The 14009-nt window shown below is 41.3% G+C and overlaps 1 protein-coding gene across 4 annotated transcripts in view; it reads left to right on the top strand.

The window, feature by feature from the left end:
- LOC120058494 (alpha-1,3-mannosyl-glycoprotein 4-beta-N-acetylglucosaminyltransferase A-like) overlaps window positions 1–14009 on the top strand; it is an 86824-nt gene that overhangs the window by 27285 nt on the left and 45530 nt on the right. For all 4 annotated transcript variants that reach the window (XM_039007198.1, XM_039007199.1, XM_039007200.1 and 1 more), the window contains exons 2-3: window positions 1225–1392; window positions 4785–4925. In XM_039007198.1, the coding sequence (XP_038863126.1) occupies window positions 1225–1392; window positions 4785–4925 (309 nt within the window). The remainder of the gene's footprint in view (window positions 1–1224; window positions 1393–4784; window positions 4926–14009) is intronic.

The following is a 14009-nucleotide window of genomic DNA, read 5'->3' on the forward strand; positions in this document are numbered from 1 at the left end:
CATGCAAACGATCAATAAGGTCACTAGTCGGTGTGTTGTGCTGCAATGTTATTATTGTGTGACTGTATTCTTGTGGAAAGAGCGCTGGGTCAAGTGGGATGCTGGTGGAAAGAGCGCTGGGTCAAGTGGGATGCTGGTGGAAAGAGCGCAGGGTCAAGTGGGATGCTGGTGGAAAGAGCGCTGGGTCAAGTGGGATGCTGGTGGAAAGAATAATACGTAACTGTGTGTGTGTGTGTGTGTGTGTGTGTGTGTGTGTGTGTGTGTGTGTGTGTGTGTGTGTGTGTGTGTGTGTGTGTATATATTAGGACAGTTTGAGGCTTGTCAGTAACCCTGTACTGCCCCATCCCACCCCCACCACTAGCTACCATGAATAAATCAACCACCTTCACATGAATCACACTGACAATTGTGACAGGATGGCACTGGAGGGAAGGGGGATGTAGAGTATTAGGAGGGGTAGAGGAAGGGAGGAGTGTACAGGGAAATACAGTGAGAAGAGGTAAAGGAGGGGGGATGGAATGGGGGGAGGGGGGTATAGAGGGAGGAAGAAATGAGAGGAGGAGCGAGATGAGTGACCGGAGGAAGAGGAAAGAGACAGGAGAGAAAGAGATGACAAGGAGGTAGAGAACAGGTGATAAGGGAACTAGAAAAGACAGAAGAGAGGGAGTGGTTGTCACTGCACTGAGGATGACAAGTCTTATTAGACAAGATTCCTCTCCACCCCTCCCCCACATGCTCTAGTCCTGGGGAGAGAGGGAGAGCGCTCTTTGTTTGGTGTCCCATTTGTTGTAAACATGTTATCCTCAAGGGGGAAGCGGTTTAGGAGCAGAGTCATCCATAACAACAGACACTTTTAACAACTCAATAGCTATGTGTGTTTTCAATCTAGAAAATAGAGTATGCCTGCCTGAAGCAGAGCCAGATTGGGTCTCAGAGCGATCTTTTGTCACAGGGTTTATTGCTTGTATTGGTTGTTGTTACAGTATAGTGATAAATCACATTGATGTCGTGTTCTGAAGATGCATAGAGGTTAAGCATTGCTAAGGGAGAAGTGTACTGCCCGCTCACAGAACAGTTTGGAAGGTTCTAACAGCACTTCATATTCTATTTTGTATTACATGACTATTAGCCTACACTGGGACACATTGCTGGAATAATGAGCAGAAGATCTTACCCCCCCCTCTCTCTCTATTCCTCTCTCTACCCCTCTCTCTATCCCTATAGAGAAGTTGGTAGCGTACCAGAGGGAGTTCCATGCCCTGAAAGAGCGTCTCCGTGTGGCTGAGTACCGGACCCTGCAACGATCCTCAGAGCTCAACAACATCCTGGAGCAGTTCAGACGGGCCATTGCAGAGACCAACGGCAGCAAGAGTGCTCTCACCAACTTCTCAGGTACACACACACACACACACACACACACACACACACACACACACACACACACACACACACACACACACACACACACACACACACACACACACACACACACACACACACACACACCCATGATGGATCTACACACACACACCCATGATGGATCTACACACACACCCACACACACACCCATGATGGATCTACACACACACTCATCCACCCATGATGGATCTACACACACACACACACCCATGATGGATCTACACACACACACACACACACACACACACACACACACACACACACACACACACACACACACACACACACACACACCCACCCATGATGGATCTACACACACACACCCATCCACCCATGATGGATCTACACACACACACACCCATCCACCCATGATGGATCTACACACACACACACACACCCATCCACCCATGATGGATCTACACACACACACACACACCCATCCACCCATGATGGATCTACACACACCGACACACCCAGGATGGATTTACATTTATCAGCTTCTCAGGTTACTAATCACAATATACACACACAAAAAGACCCTTTCAAGCTGAATCCCCCCTTTGGGAACTCTGCCATTAATGTGAAGAGATAATAGACTGGATCATTCAGTTCTCCTCCTATCTAATAGTGCCTGCCCCCTTAGTCTTACTGCTGCTCTCAGGCTTCAGACCATCTCCATCCGAACCAGGCCTTTAGTCCTGCTAGACTTGAATTAGAATTAACATCATGCTCTAATCCTCCCCTCCACCCGGGACTTTGCTCTGAATGGAATTGTTCCACTCGTTCTGCTTCTATGATTCCGTTTTTTCGCAAACATTCTGCTAATTCTATAATGACTGTTTTTCTCAACTGTTCTACCAGTCTAATGCTATGATTCTCAACCGTTCTACCAGTCTAATGCTATGATTCTCAACCGTTCTACCAGTCTAATGCTATGATTCTCAACCGTTCTACCAGTCTAATGCTATGATTCTCAACCGTTCTACCAGTCTAATGCTATGATTCTCAACCGTTCTACCAGTCTAATGCTATGATTCTCAACCGTTCTACCAGTCTAATGCTATGATTCTCAACCGTTCTACCAGTCTAATGCTATGATTCTCAACTGTTCTACCAGTCTAATGCTATGATTCTCAACCGTTTTACCAGGTTAAACTCTATGAATCTCTGATTCGCCAGTTGTGAGAAACTTTATAGAACAAAATCATTTTATGAATGAATTGAGTTGCGTTTGGATTGAAAAAGTTGATCCACCACACAGAGGAGATGATTACGACAACAAATGACTCCAAAGAGAAGACATGTGGCTATACATGTATGAATTAAATTCTGTATCTCCACAAGGTTTAAACGAAGAACTAGATTTCACCTCCTTCCTATAGGCCACATTTTAGACTGTTACACAAGAAGACGGTCCATAGCAGGTTTTGCAAATCGTTTGAGTCAGTCCCACATTGGTATGAACAACTGAGGCTGATGTCCTTGGTGGTAAGCTATCTCATGTGTATGAACAACTGAGGCTGATGTCCTTGGTGGTAAGCTATCTCATGTGTATGAACAACTGAGGCTGATGTCCTTGGTGGTAAGCTATCTCATGAAATGATATAATGTATCCAAGTGAGCAGACACCTACAGTACCAGTCAAAAGTTTGGACACACCTACTCATGAGGTAGTCACCTGGAATTAATTTCAATGAACAGGTATACCTTGTTAATTTGTGTAATTTATTTCCTCAATGCGTTTGAGCCAATCAGTTGTGTTGTGACAAGGTAAGGGTGGTATACAGAAGATAGCCCTATTTGGTAAACTACCAAGTCCATATTATGGCAAGAACAGCTCAAATAAGCAAAGAGAAATAACAGTCCATTATTACTTTAAGACATGAAAGTCAGTCAATCCTGAACATTTCAAGAACTTTGAAAGTTTCTTCAAGTGCAGTCACAAAAACCATCAAGCGCTATGATGAAACTTTCTCTTATGAGGACAGAGTTACCTCTGCTGCAGACGATAAGTTCATTAGAGTTACCAGCCTCAGAAATTGCAGCCCAAATAAATGCTTCACAGAGTTCAAGTAACAGCCACATCACAACATCAACTGTTCAGAGGAGGCTGTGTGAATCAGGCCTTCATTGTCGAATTGCGGCAAAGAAACGACTACCAAAGGACATCAATAAGAAGAAGAGACTTGCTTTGGCCAAGAAACATGAGCAATGGACATTAGACTGTTGGAAATCTGTCCTTTGGTCTGATGAGTGCAAATTTGAGATTTTTGGTTCTAACCGCCGTGTCTTTGTGAGACGCAGAGTAGGTGAACGGATGATCTCCGCATGTTTGGTTCCCACCGTGAAGCATGGAGGAGGAGGTGTGATGGTGTGGAGGAGCTTTGCTGGTGACACTGTTAGTGATTTATTTAGAATTCAAGGCACACTTAACCATCATCGCTACCACAGCATTCTGCAGAGATGCATCATCCCATCTGGTTTGCGCTTAGTGGGACTTTCAGTTGTTTTTCAACAGGTCAATGACCCAACACACTTCCAGGCTGTGTAAGGGCTATTTGACCAAGAAGGAGAGTGATGGAGTACTGCATCAGATGACCTGGCCTTCAATCAACCGACCTCCATCCAATTGAGATGGTTTGGATGAGTTGGACCTCAGAGTGAAAGAAAAGCAGCAAACAAGTGCTCAACATATGTGGGAACTCCTTCAAGACTGTTGGAAAAGCATTTCAGGTGAAGCTGGTTGAGACAATTCCAAGAGTCTGCAAAGCTGTCATCAAGGCAAAGGGTGGCTACTTTGAAGAATTTGTTTTACACTTTTTGGGGCGGTTACTACATAATTCCATATGTGTTATTTCATAGTTTTGATGTCTTCACTATTATTCTGCAATGTAGAAAATAGTAAAAATAAAGAAAAACCCTTGAATGAGTAGGTGTGTCCAAACTTTTGACTGTTACTGTATGTCAATTAATTCATGAATTTCTTTGTAACTAATTTGTATACAGGTAGACCAGAAAAGCCACATCCCTGATTGGCAGATGAATGTCAAACCTGATTGTGAAGCACCAGCTACTCATCAGTTGTTCTTTACAAATGCCGTTTTGAATTAAGATAATTGTACCTACACACTGAAGGCTGCAAAGCCGTAACGTCTGTGTACGCAATGCAGTGAAAATAATAAAACATTCTAAAAATGAAGTAAGCTTTATGCGACATCTTTTTGAGTGCTGACCCATTACCCTTTTTATTTGTCTGAATTCGTGGGTTTAACACAACAGCCAAGATTCTGGGAGAGCGCGATGGTCCCCTTTTCTCAACCATTCTACCAGTTGTAACTCTATGATCCTTCCTGTATCTTGGTCAGATGAGACCCAGAAGCTGCTGAAGGAGCTGGCCAGTAGGAAGCCTCTCCAGGTGCCAAACATCTACCACCACCTGCCTCACCTGCTCAAAAATGAGGGCAGCCTGCACCCCGCTGTCCATGTCGGCCTGGGCCGCACCGGAGGTGAGAAACACACACATGCATACAGGCAAGCACACACACACACACACACACACACACACACACACACACACACACACACTGCCTCTGTTTCCCGCCCTCCCAGTTCATGCTTCTTTTGGCATAACAGTTCTTACGTGGCCTGGCTGATACATGTATTGTCAGCCCTGTTCTAGGCAAGTGTGTTTTCTCTGCTCTAAGCGTGTAAGGTTGTGTTACACAGTCTCCCATCAGGACGTTTTGAACTCACAGCACCAGTCGTGTGTGTGTGTGTGTGTGTGTGTGTGTGTGTGTGTGTGTGTGTGTGTGTTACTTCAGGCATAGATATGAGCTATTAGTCCTTCCATTGTAGCTGGGAGGCCAAGCTAGGCTCCAATCTCACTCAGTCCCCTATTATCCCACACAGCTTGACCCCATTCTCACCAGTCACCATATCACATTCTCTTTAAAGGTTAGGTAGCATAAACATAACAACATGTAACATATGGATTTGCATTAGAATACGAATAAAAATTCACAATACAAAGTTACACCTCACTTTAAACATAAAACTGATCAGAATTCCAAAGAATGCCGGTTGTGACGTAATAGGGAGGACCCTGCAAGCTAGCCAATTCCCTATAATGTAAACTCCAACAGAAATAACTTGACATTTTGAACTTAAAATTAGGCCAGGTAGTTTGCAATAACATTTTCAGCCAACTAACAAGCAGAATGTATTGTTACTGTAAAGTATACGCAATGAGTCAAGAAGCGGATGCAGAAAAATAGTTTCATATTAAGACGAGGCAGATGAACAAAACAGGAGTAGAGTACTGACCGTGAAAACAAAGCAATACTGCCTGATGACTTGGGCTACAGAGGGCTAAATAAAGAGTAATCAAGGTGATGATGAGGTCCAGGTGTGAGTAATGATGAGGAGCAGGTGTGCGTAATGATGATAGCCAGGGCCGGTGGTTAGTAGACCGGCGACGTCGAGCGCCAGAGCGGGAGTAAGCGTAACCGTTACAAATCCACTTGCAAGGTTGCTAGCCAACTAGCCTGCTAACGTTAGCCATACCAGCCTGCTAACGTTTGCCATACCAGCCTGCTAACGTTACCCCTACCAGCCTGCTAACGTTACGTTAGCACTGCATTAGTCAGCCAGTTGCAATCAACACCTAGCTTACAGCTACATTAAAGTAAACCAACGTTTTGGAAATACATAATGTTATCAAATAATGTTACGAGTATATGCAGTTATCTTAGCCAGCCAGCTAAAGTAGTTTTTACTTTTACCCCTTTTTCTCCCCAATTTCGTGGTATCCAATTGGTAGTTAGTCTTGTCTCATCGCTGCAACTCCCGTACGGACTCGGGATAGGCGGATGTCGAAACACAACCCTGCCAAGCCGCACTGCTTCTTGACACACTGCTGGCTTAACCCGGAAGTCAATCGCACCATTGTGTCGGAGGAAACACCATCCAACTGATGACCGAAGTCAGTTTGCAGGTGCATGGCCCGCCACAAGGAGTCGCTAGAGCATGATGAGACAAGGATGTCCTGGCCGGCCAAACCCTCCCCTACCCCGGACATTGCTGCGCCATTCCGGAGGCTTTAAGTTCGTCATTTTAACCTACTAGCTAGCCTAGTCAGCTAACTAGCCTAGTTAGCCAACCACCACGGTCAACATAGCTAAGTAGTGAGCCAAGGAAACTAGTGGAGCACAGGCCCCAACCAACAGAACACAACAACAACAAAAATCCAGCAGATACAAAGTAGAGAGAGCGGAGAATTACCGATTGACAGCTGAGTTAACTACCAAAGTCACAGAAGAGCCAAGGAGAGGCTTTCAGAGGGAGAGGCCGTTTCACCAGCCGAGGGAGAGTCAGCTAATCCAATAGTGATATAGTGAGGTAAATCCACACTGAATTTACCCGATTTTTATCGCCATCACTGCTGACACTCGCGATGTACCGGTAGGTCGGTAGGAAATGCAGGCTTCACATTCACACTCGGCCCAGCACCTGGTTTCAGTCAGTCGCATACCGAATCATGCCTTCCACTGGTTATACATACTAAGCCATCGAAGTCCTCTGGGGTGAAATGAGCACCACATACAGTAGACGTGGTCACTGTTCCAATACTCCAATCCGCTCGCTTCAACCGGACAAACCGGTCCCACTTCAAAGCTATCTTCTCGTTTTTGGGCCACAAATGAGTCGTAACACCGTCCTTGTGGGTATTACTGCGATATGTGGGTATTACTGCACTAACGACGAACAACGGAAAACTGCTACAGCGCTCGCTCGACTACCACTACCAAACACACAGGAAAAGAGGAAATGCAGTTTTTCGCATGAATTTATATGGTTTCTTCTTTGTGGATGTACATAGTAGCTCACCAGCGCCAGCACTTGGTTTGGAATGTAATTACATGCTAGCATGGATAGTAGCTGACGTTAGCCAGCTGGAACTAGCTCTGTAGCACCGGCTCTCCATATGACGTTGAGAAATCGTGCATTGTGGGTAGTTCCGAAGAATAAGTTAATAAATATATGTAAAAAAAAAAAAAAAAAAAAAAACGCTAAAACATAAATATGTTTGTAGTTGTAGTCACGATCTGGTTACCTATAACTAAGTGACTAAGTCTTTGACCACACTGTGTTGTTACTTTGGTGAGTAAAAACCAATGCGTACTACCCTTTAAGATGATTGTGGGTGTTTTTGTGTGTGGCTTGTGTGTGGCTTGTGTGTTAGACAGGGTTTAGGAGGATGAGCCGGGTCAAGGACTGGGAAGTAAGGTAAGGTAGGACGGCGAGTTCTGATATAGGAGTTCTGATATTCGGCAAGCATGGTAAGAGTAGAGAAGTGGTTCTTACGTAGGACGTAGGACGGCGGACGTAAAGGTAACGTAAAGGTAATGGCGGACTGAACGAAGTTATGTAGAGCACCTCAAGATAAAACATAATATTCGAAATATCTGCTAAATTAGACTAAAATATTAGCACTAAATAATCTGGTGGGTGATAACCTTCAATCTGGATAATAACACAAAACAAATCCTAAGATTAGAGACATTTATCGACAAATATTACGAAAACAAGCAACACCCAAACATGACGGAGAGTAAGACAGGGGAACCGATTCAAAAACGAAAACGTGACTCCTCAACCGACACGGATGATTTAATATTCTCACCACCGGCAATGGTAAAGGTCGAAACCGATCTGTTAAAATCAATAAATGACAAACTGGGTATACTTGAATTAGTTAGTAAAGATATAAAAGAGTTGAAGGCAAGCCTAGAGATGAGTGATGAAAAAGCTGCGACATTGGAGAAGGAAACACACGCGCTAAAAGGGACAGTCAATAAAATTGAAACCGAAATGAATGAAATTAAAAAGGAGAACACCGTTCTGAAGGAATGCTTACTAGACATACAAACTAGATCCATGAGAGAGAATTTGGTACTTACAGGTATCCAAGAGAAAGAAGGAGAGGTTCCTGAATCTGTAGTTAGAGAGTTCCTTTTTGCAGCGCTTCAGATTCCACGCGAAGTTATCGATAAGATCCAACTTGAACGTGTACACCGCCTCGGACAGAGAGGGCAGAGGTACGAACGCCCAATCGTTGCCAAATTTGCTTCATTTAAAGATAAAATAATGGTTAAAAGCCTGGGTAAAAGACTTGCTGGGACCAAAATTGGCATGAATGATCAGTTTCCGAAAGAAATTGCAGAACGGCGCAAAGTTCTGTATCCAATTTTCAAAGAAAATAGATTAAAAGCGAAACGAGTAGCTCTCGTCGTTGATAAACTATATATTGATAACCAGTTGTTCAGAGACACAAAGACTACTCCATGGTTATTTTAAAAATTACAAAGTTCTCATAGATGAGGAAAATAAACACAATTCAAGCCCGGTTATTGATTGTAACAATACAATACAAAATATAGCTTTTCTATAAATCTTCATATATAACTAATTGAACACAAGCACTATTTCTACATAGTGAAGATAAAAACTAAGTAAACAGAAGGCACAGTATGTGTGGATGGTGTGGTGTGTGTTTATTTTTATTTGTTATGTTTGGAAAGTTGAGTGAGTGAGTAATGAAGCCAGTGTATTGCTGTGGGCCGGAGCCAGTGTATTGCTGTGGGCCGGGTATGAGAGGGCTTTCAATGTTGTTCAGATGATGGATATACTTTTATAATGAATTATACGTCTTATTTATTTATTGTCCTATCATGGGGAACTACATTTTTAAAATAAATATCTAATTATTTATTATCCTATTTTAATGGTACGGTCCATGGCCCTATACCCTAGACACCCACATGAATGGCCCAGATACTAAGGAGAAGTCCCTAACTGTTTTATGTGCATGCTGTAAGCGGTCTGTATGCAGCCAAAATGAGGTCAGGGACCAAGAGCAGCACTGCCCCCTCAAGATTCTGAGCCTGCTTGGCAGGGTTGGTCCTGCAAAGCCAAAGCCCCCTAAAGGGAGAGCATAATAAACAAGGAAATTCTCAAAGCTGCTAATGAGAACCTTGACGACCTTGTACCTAGCCGGTGGGGATTCCGGTGGGGTGCCCCCACCCAGGCAGTGGCAGTGCTGGCAACACTAGCTGCAGTAACCCATGGGGAGGGGGTCACACTCGGACATTCAGAGAGGGGGTATATTATTGTGGCCCTGGTGGCACGAAATCAAGTCGGACTGCATGGAGATGCTTGGGAACATGGTCAAAATGGATGACCGTATTGTGGGTGTTTCAGGAAGAAGGTGTACATTTGACCTCCATCATTTAGGATGTGACAATGGTAAATAAATCTCTACATTTATGCTCATTTTTTGCGCGGTCTTGCAGGCCTTCTCATGCAGCTGCAACTGCAAGTACATTTGTAAATCATGATCCATCTTGAGTTGGGCTCTGGGATGGTGCAATTGTTGAGAGGGTGAGCTTATGGTTGTGTGGGGGTAAGGGCTGAATGTGTGTGGGTGTATGTGTGTATCCCACAACTGTTGCGAAGGAAGAAGTAAAAGATGTTAGGGACTATAGAGGATGATTCACAGCAATATGTAATAAAAATAGAGGTGAGGGCGATGGAAATGCATTTGGCAATGGATCTGCTTCGGTTCGGTGGATGGCGCTGTGTGCACTTTTCGAAGGATGGATCCCAGTCGGTCCGGGGCTGTGCGATGCGGGGGGTCGGGGGTGGTCTGCCGGTCATTGGGATGACAACCCAACTCGAGATGGGGGCTTTTGGCGGGTGGAATAGTGGGGACCAATTGGAGGTTTGCTTAGTGGAGATGCAAATGTCATGGTACAACTATATAGACACTCAATCATTATGTTACTTTTTAATAGGATGTTTACAAACATATATTTTGATAAAAATAATTGAAAGGTGTGTCTCATTATGGTAAGTGGTGAAATAAGTATAGCCAGTTACAATTGTAATGGCTTAGCAGATAATAAGAAAAGACGATCAGTATTTACCTGGCTAAAAGAGAAGGATTATAATATCTACTGTTTACAGGAAACCCATTCGACAGTTTTAGATGAAGTTTTGTGGAAAAAGAACTGGGGGGGCGAAATATATTTCTCCCATGGGCAAAGAAATTCAAAAGGGGTGATGGTTTTAATTAATAATAACTTTGATCCAAATGTGCAACTTGTCCAAACAGATCCTCAAGGTAGATGGATTATTTTAAATATGTTATTGGACAATAAACATATATGGCTTATTAACCTATACGGTCCGAATAATGATGATCCAAGCTTCTTTGACAATATATATAAGAATGTATCAACTCTACAAGCAACACTAGACTCTATTATTATAGTGGGAGATTTTAATACGGTCTTAAATACCTCTATGGACCGGAAAGGAAATCACACTACAAACTATCACCCTCAGGCACTTAAGGAAATCAGGAATGTCATGGATATATTGGAATTAGTGGATATATGGAGACTTAAATACCCTGACCTAGTGAGATATACATGGCGGAGGCTTAATCAAGCTAGTCGCCTTGACTACTTTCTTATATCATTCTCTCTGGCACCAAAAGTTAAAAAGTGTTTGATAGGGGACAGAATGCGGTCGGACCATCACATAATTGGCATATATATTACTCTTACAGAATTTCCACGTGGGCGAGGATATTGGAAATTTAATCAAAGCCTACTAGATGATAAATTGTTTAGAACTAGGACAGAAGAATTTATAACTGACTTTTTTAGACATAACATAGGTACAGCAGATCCCCATATTGTATGGGACACTTTTAAGTGTGGCTTTAGAGGCCATGCAATTCAGTACTCATCTATAAAACAAAAGCAATTTCGATCAAAAGAGTCCATATTAACAAAGGAAATTGAAGGACTAACAGTACAGTTAGATAACAATAAAAACGGTACCATAGAGGCACAGAATAAGTTAGAGGAAAAACAAAAAGAAATGGAGGAACTTATTCAAGAAAGATCCAGTGTAATATATTACAAAAATAAAGCGAACTGGATGGAATATGGGGAAAAATGCACCAAATTCTTTTTCAATCTTCAATATAGAAATGCTACCAAAAAAAACGTATTAAAACTTGTTACAAATGATGGAGTCACGCATGATTCACCAAATGATATTTTGAAAGAGGAAGTAAAGTACTTTAAGAATATATTTTCGTTTCAGGCTCCTCCATCTCCACTAACTGAAACTAATTGTATGGATTTTTTCCCTAATAATAATGTAAAATTAACATCTGTACAGAAAGACTCATGTGAAGGCCTAATTACAGAGGAGGAACTACTTGATGCAATTGGGGCCTTTAAGGATGGGAAAACTCCAGGACTGGATGGCATACCAGTGGAAGTATACAAACATTTTTTTGATATACTCAAAGGACCATTATTAGCTTGTTTTAACCACTCCTATATAAATGATAGATTATCAGACACGCAACAAGAAGGTGTGATATCATTATTACTGAAACAGGACCCAAGTGGTATATATAAAGATCCAGTCCATTTAAAAAATTGGAGACCTCTTACACTTCAGTGTTGTGATGCAAAAATCCTAGCAAAATGCTTGGCGCATAGAATAAAAAAAGTTTTGTCAGATATTATTCATCCTAATCAGACAGGTTTTTTACATGGACGATACATTGGAGATAATATAAGGCAAGTACTGGAAACAATAGAACACTATGAAATATCGGGGACACCAGGCCTGGTTTTCATAGCTGATTTTGAAAAGGCTTTTGATAAAGTACGACTGGAGTTTATATATAAATGCCTAGAATATTTCAATTTTGGGGAATCTCTTATAAAATGGGTAAAAATTATGTATAGTAACCCTAGGTGTAAAATAGTAAATAATGGCTACATCTCAGAAAGTTTTAAACTATCTAGAGGAGTAAAACAAGGTTGTCCACTATCGGCATATCTATTTATTATTGCCATCGAAATGTTAGCTGTTAAAATTAGATCAAACATTAATATTAAGGGATTAGAAATCCAGGGCCTAAAAACTAAGGTGTCATTGTACGCTGATGATTCATGTTTTCTTTTAAAACCACAACTAGAATCTCTCCACGGCCTCTTAGAGGATCTAGATATATTTGCTATCCTCTCTGGATTAAAACCAAATTATGATAAATGTACCATATTACGTATTGGATCACTAAAAAATACACATTTTACATTGCCATGTAGTTTACCAATTAAATGGTCTGACGGTGATGTGGACATACTCGGTATACAAATCCCAAAAGAAAGAAATGATCTCACTCCAATAAATTTTTATAGAAAGTTAGCAAAAATAGATAAGATCTTGCTACCATGGAAAGGAAAATACCTGTCTATTTGTGGGAAAATCACCCTGATTAACTCTTTAATCATATCACAGTTTACCTATTTGCTTATGGTTTTGCCTACACCTAGTGACCTGCTTTTTAAATTATATGAACAAAAAATATTCAATTTTATTTGGAACGGCAAGCCAGATAAAATTAAAAGGGCCTATTTATATAACGAATATGAATTCGGAGGGCAGAAATTATTAAATATTAAAGCATTAGACCTCTCACTAAAGGCATCAGTCATACAAAAGTTATACTTAAATCCAAACTGGTTCTCTAGTAGATTGGTACGAATGTCTCATCCTATGTTCAAGAAGGGCCTTTTTCCCTTTATTCAGATTACACCTGCTCACTTTCGGTTGCTTGAAAAGGAAATAATCTCCAAAATATCTTTATTTTTTAAGCAAGCCTTAGAAAGTTGGTTGCAATTTCAGTTTAATCCACCTGAAAGGACGGAACAAATAGTACAACAAATCTTGTGGTTAAATTCAAATATAGTAATTGATAAAAAAACTGTATTTATCGAAGAAATGTTTAAAAAAGGTATAATTTTTGTGAATGATATCATAAATAGGACTGGTGGAGTAATGTCACACATGCAGCTAACGCAGACATATGGAAATGTCTGCTCTACCCAAAATTACAACCAATTAATTGCAGCATTACCACAAAAATGGAAGAGGCAGGTGGAAGGGGATAAAAGTAAGGAACTTGTATGTCGGCCTTATATTAAAGAACATAAATGGTTAAAGAAAAGTGTGATAAATAAAAACATATACCAATTTCATTTAAGGACCAAAAAACTTACAGCTGTGCCATATAAATTGCAAAATAGTTGGGAAGAGATTTTCGATGTACCCATTCCATGGCACATGGTGTATGAATTGATACGCAAAACAACGCCGGATTCAAAACTTCGAATTTTTCAATTTAAATTATTGTACAAAATTCTTGCAACTAATAGAATGTTATATATATGGGGGATACAATCTTCCCAGCTCTGTAGATTCTGCTGTGAGGAGGCAGAGTCATTAGACCATTTATTTTGGTATTGTCCGCATGTAGCTCGTTTTTGGTCACAGGTCCAGGAATGGTTGAAGAATTGCAACATTTGCGTAGAACTAACGCTACAGATAGCAATACTGGGGGATTTGAAAAGCCATAGTCAATCAATCAATAATATAATAATTATTTTAGCAAAAATGTTTATTTTTAATTTACAATCCGTGGAAGCTATGAGAATAGG

This window comes from Salvelinus namaycush, chromosome 13 (genome assembly GCF_016432855.1).
Source record: "Salvelinus namaycush isolate Seneca chromosome 13, SaNama_1.0, whole genome shotgun sequence".
Classification (NCBI taxonomy): domain Eukaryota; kingdom Metazoa; phylum Chordata; class Actinopteri; order Salmoniformes; family Salmonidae; genus Salvelinus; species Salvelinus namaycush.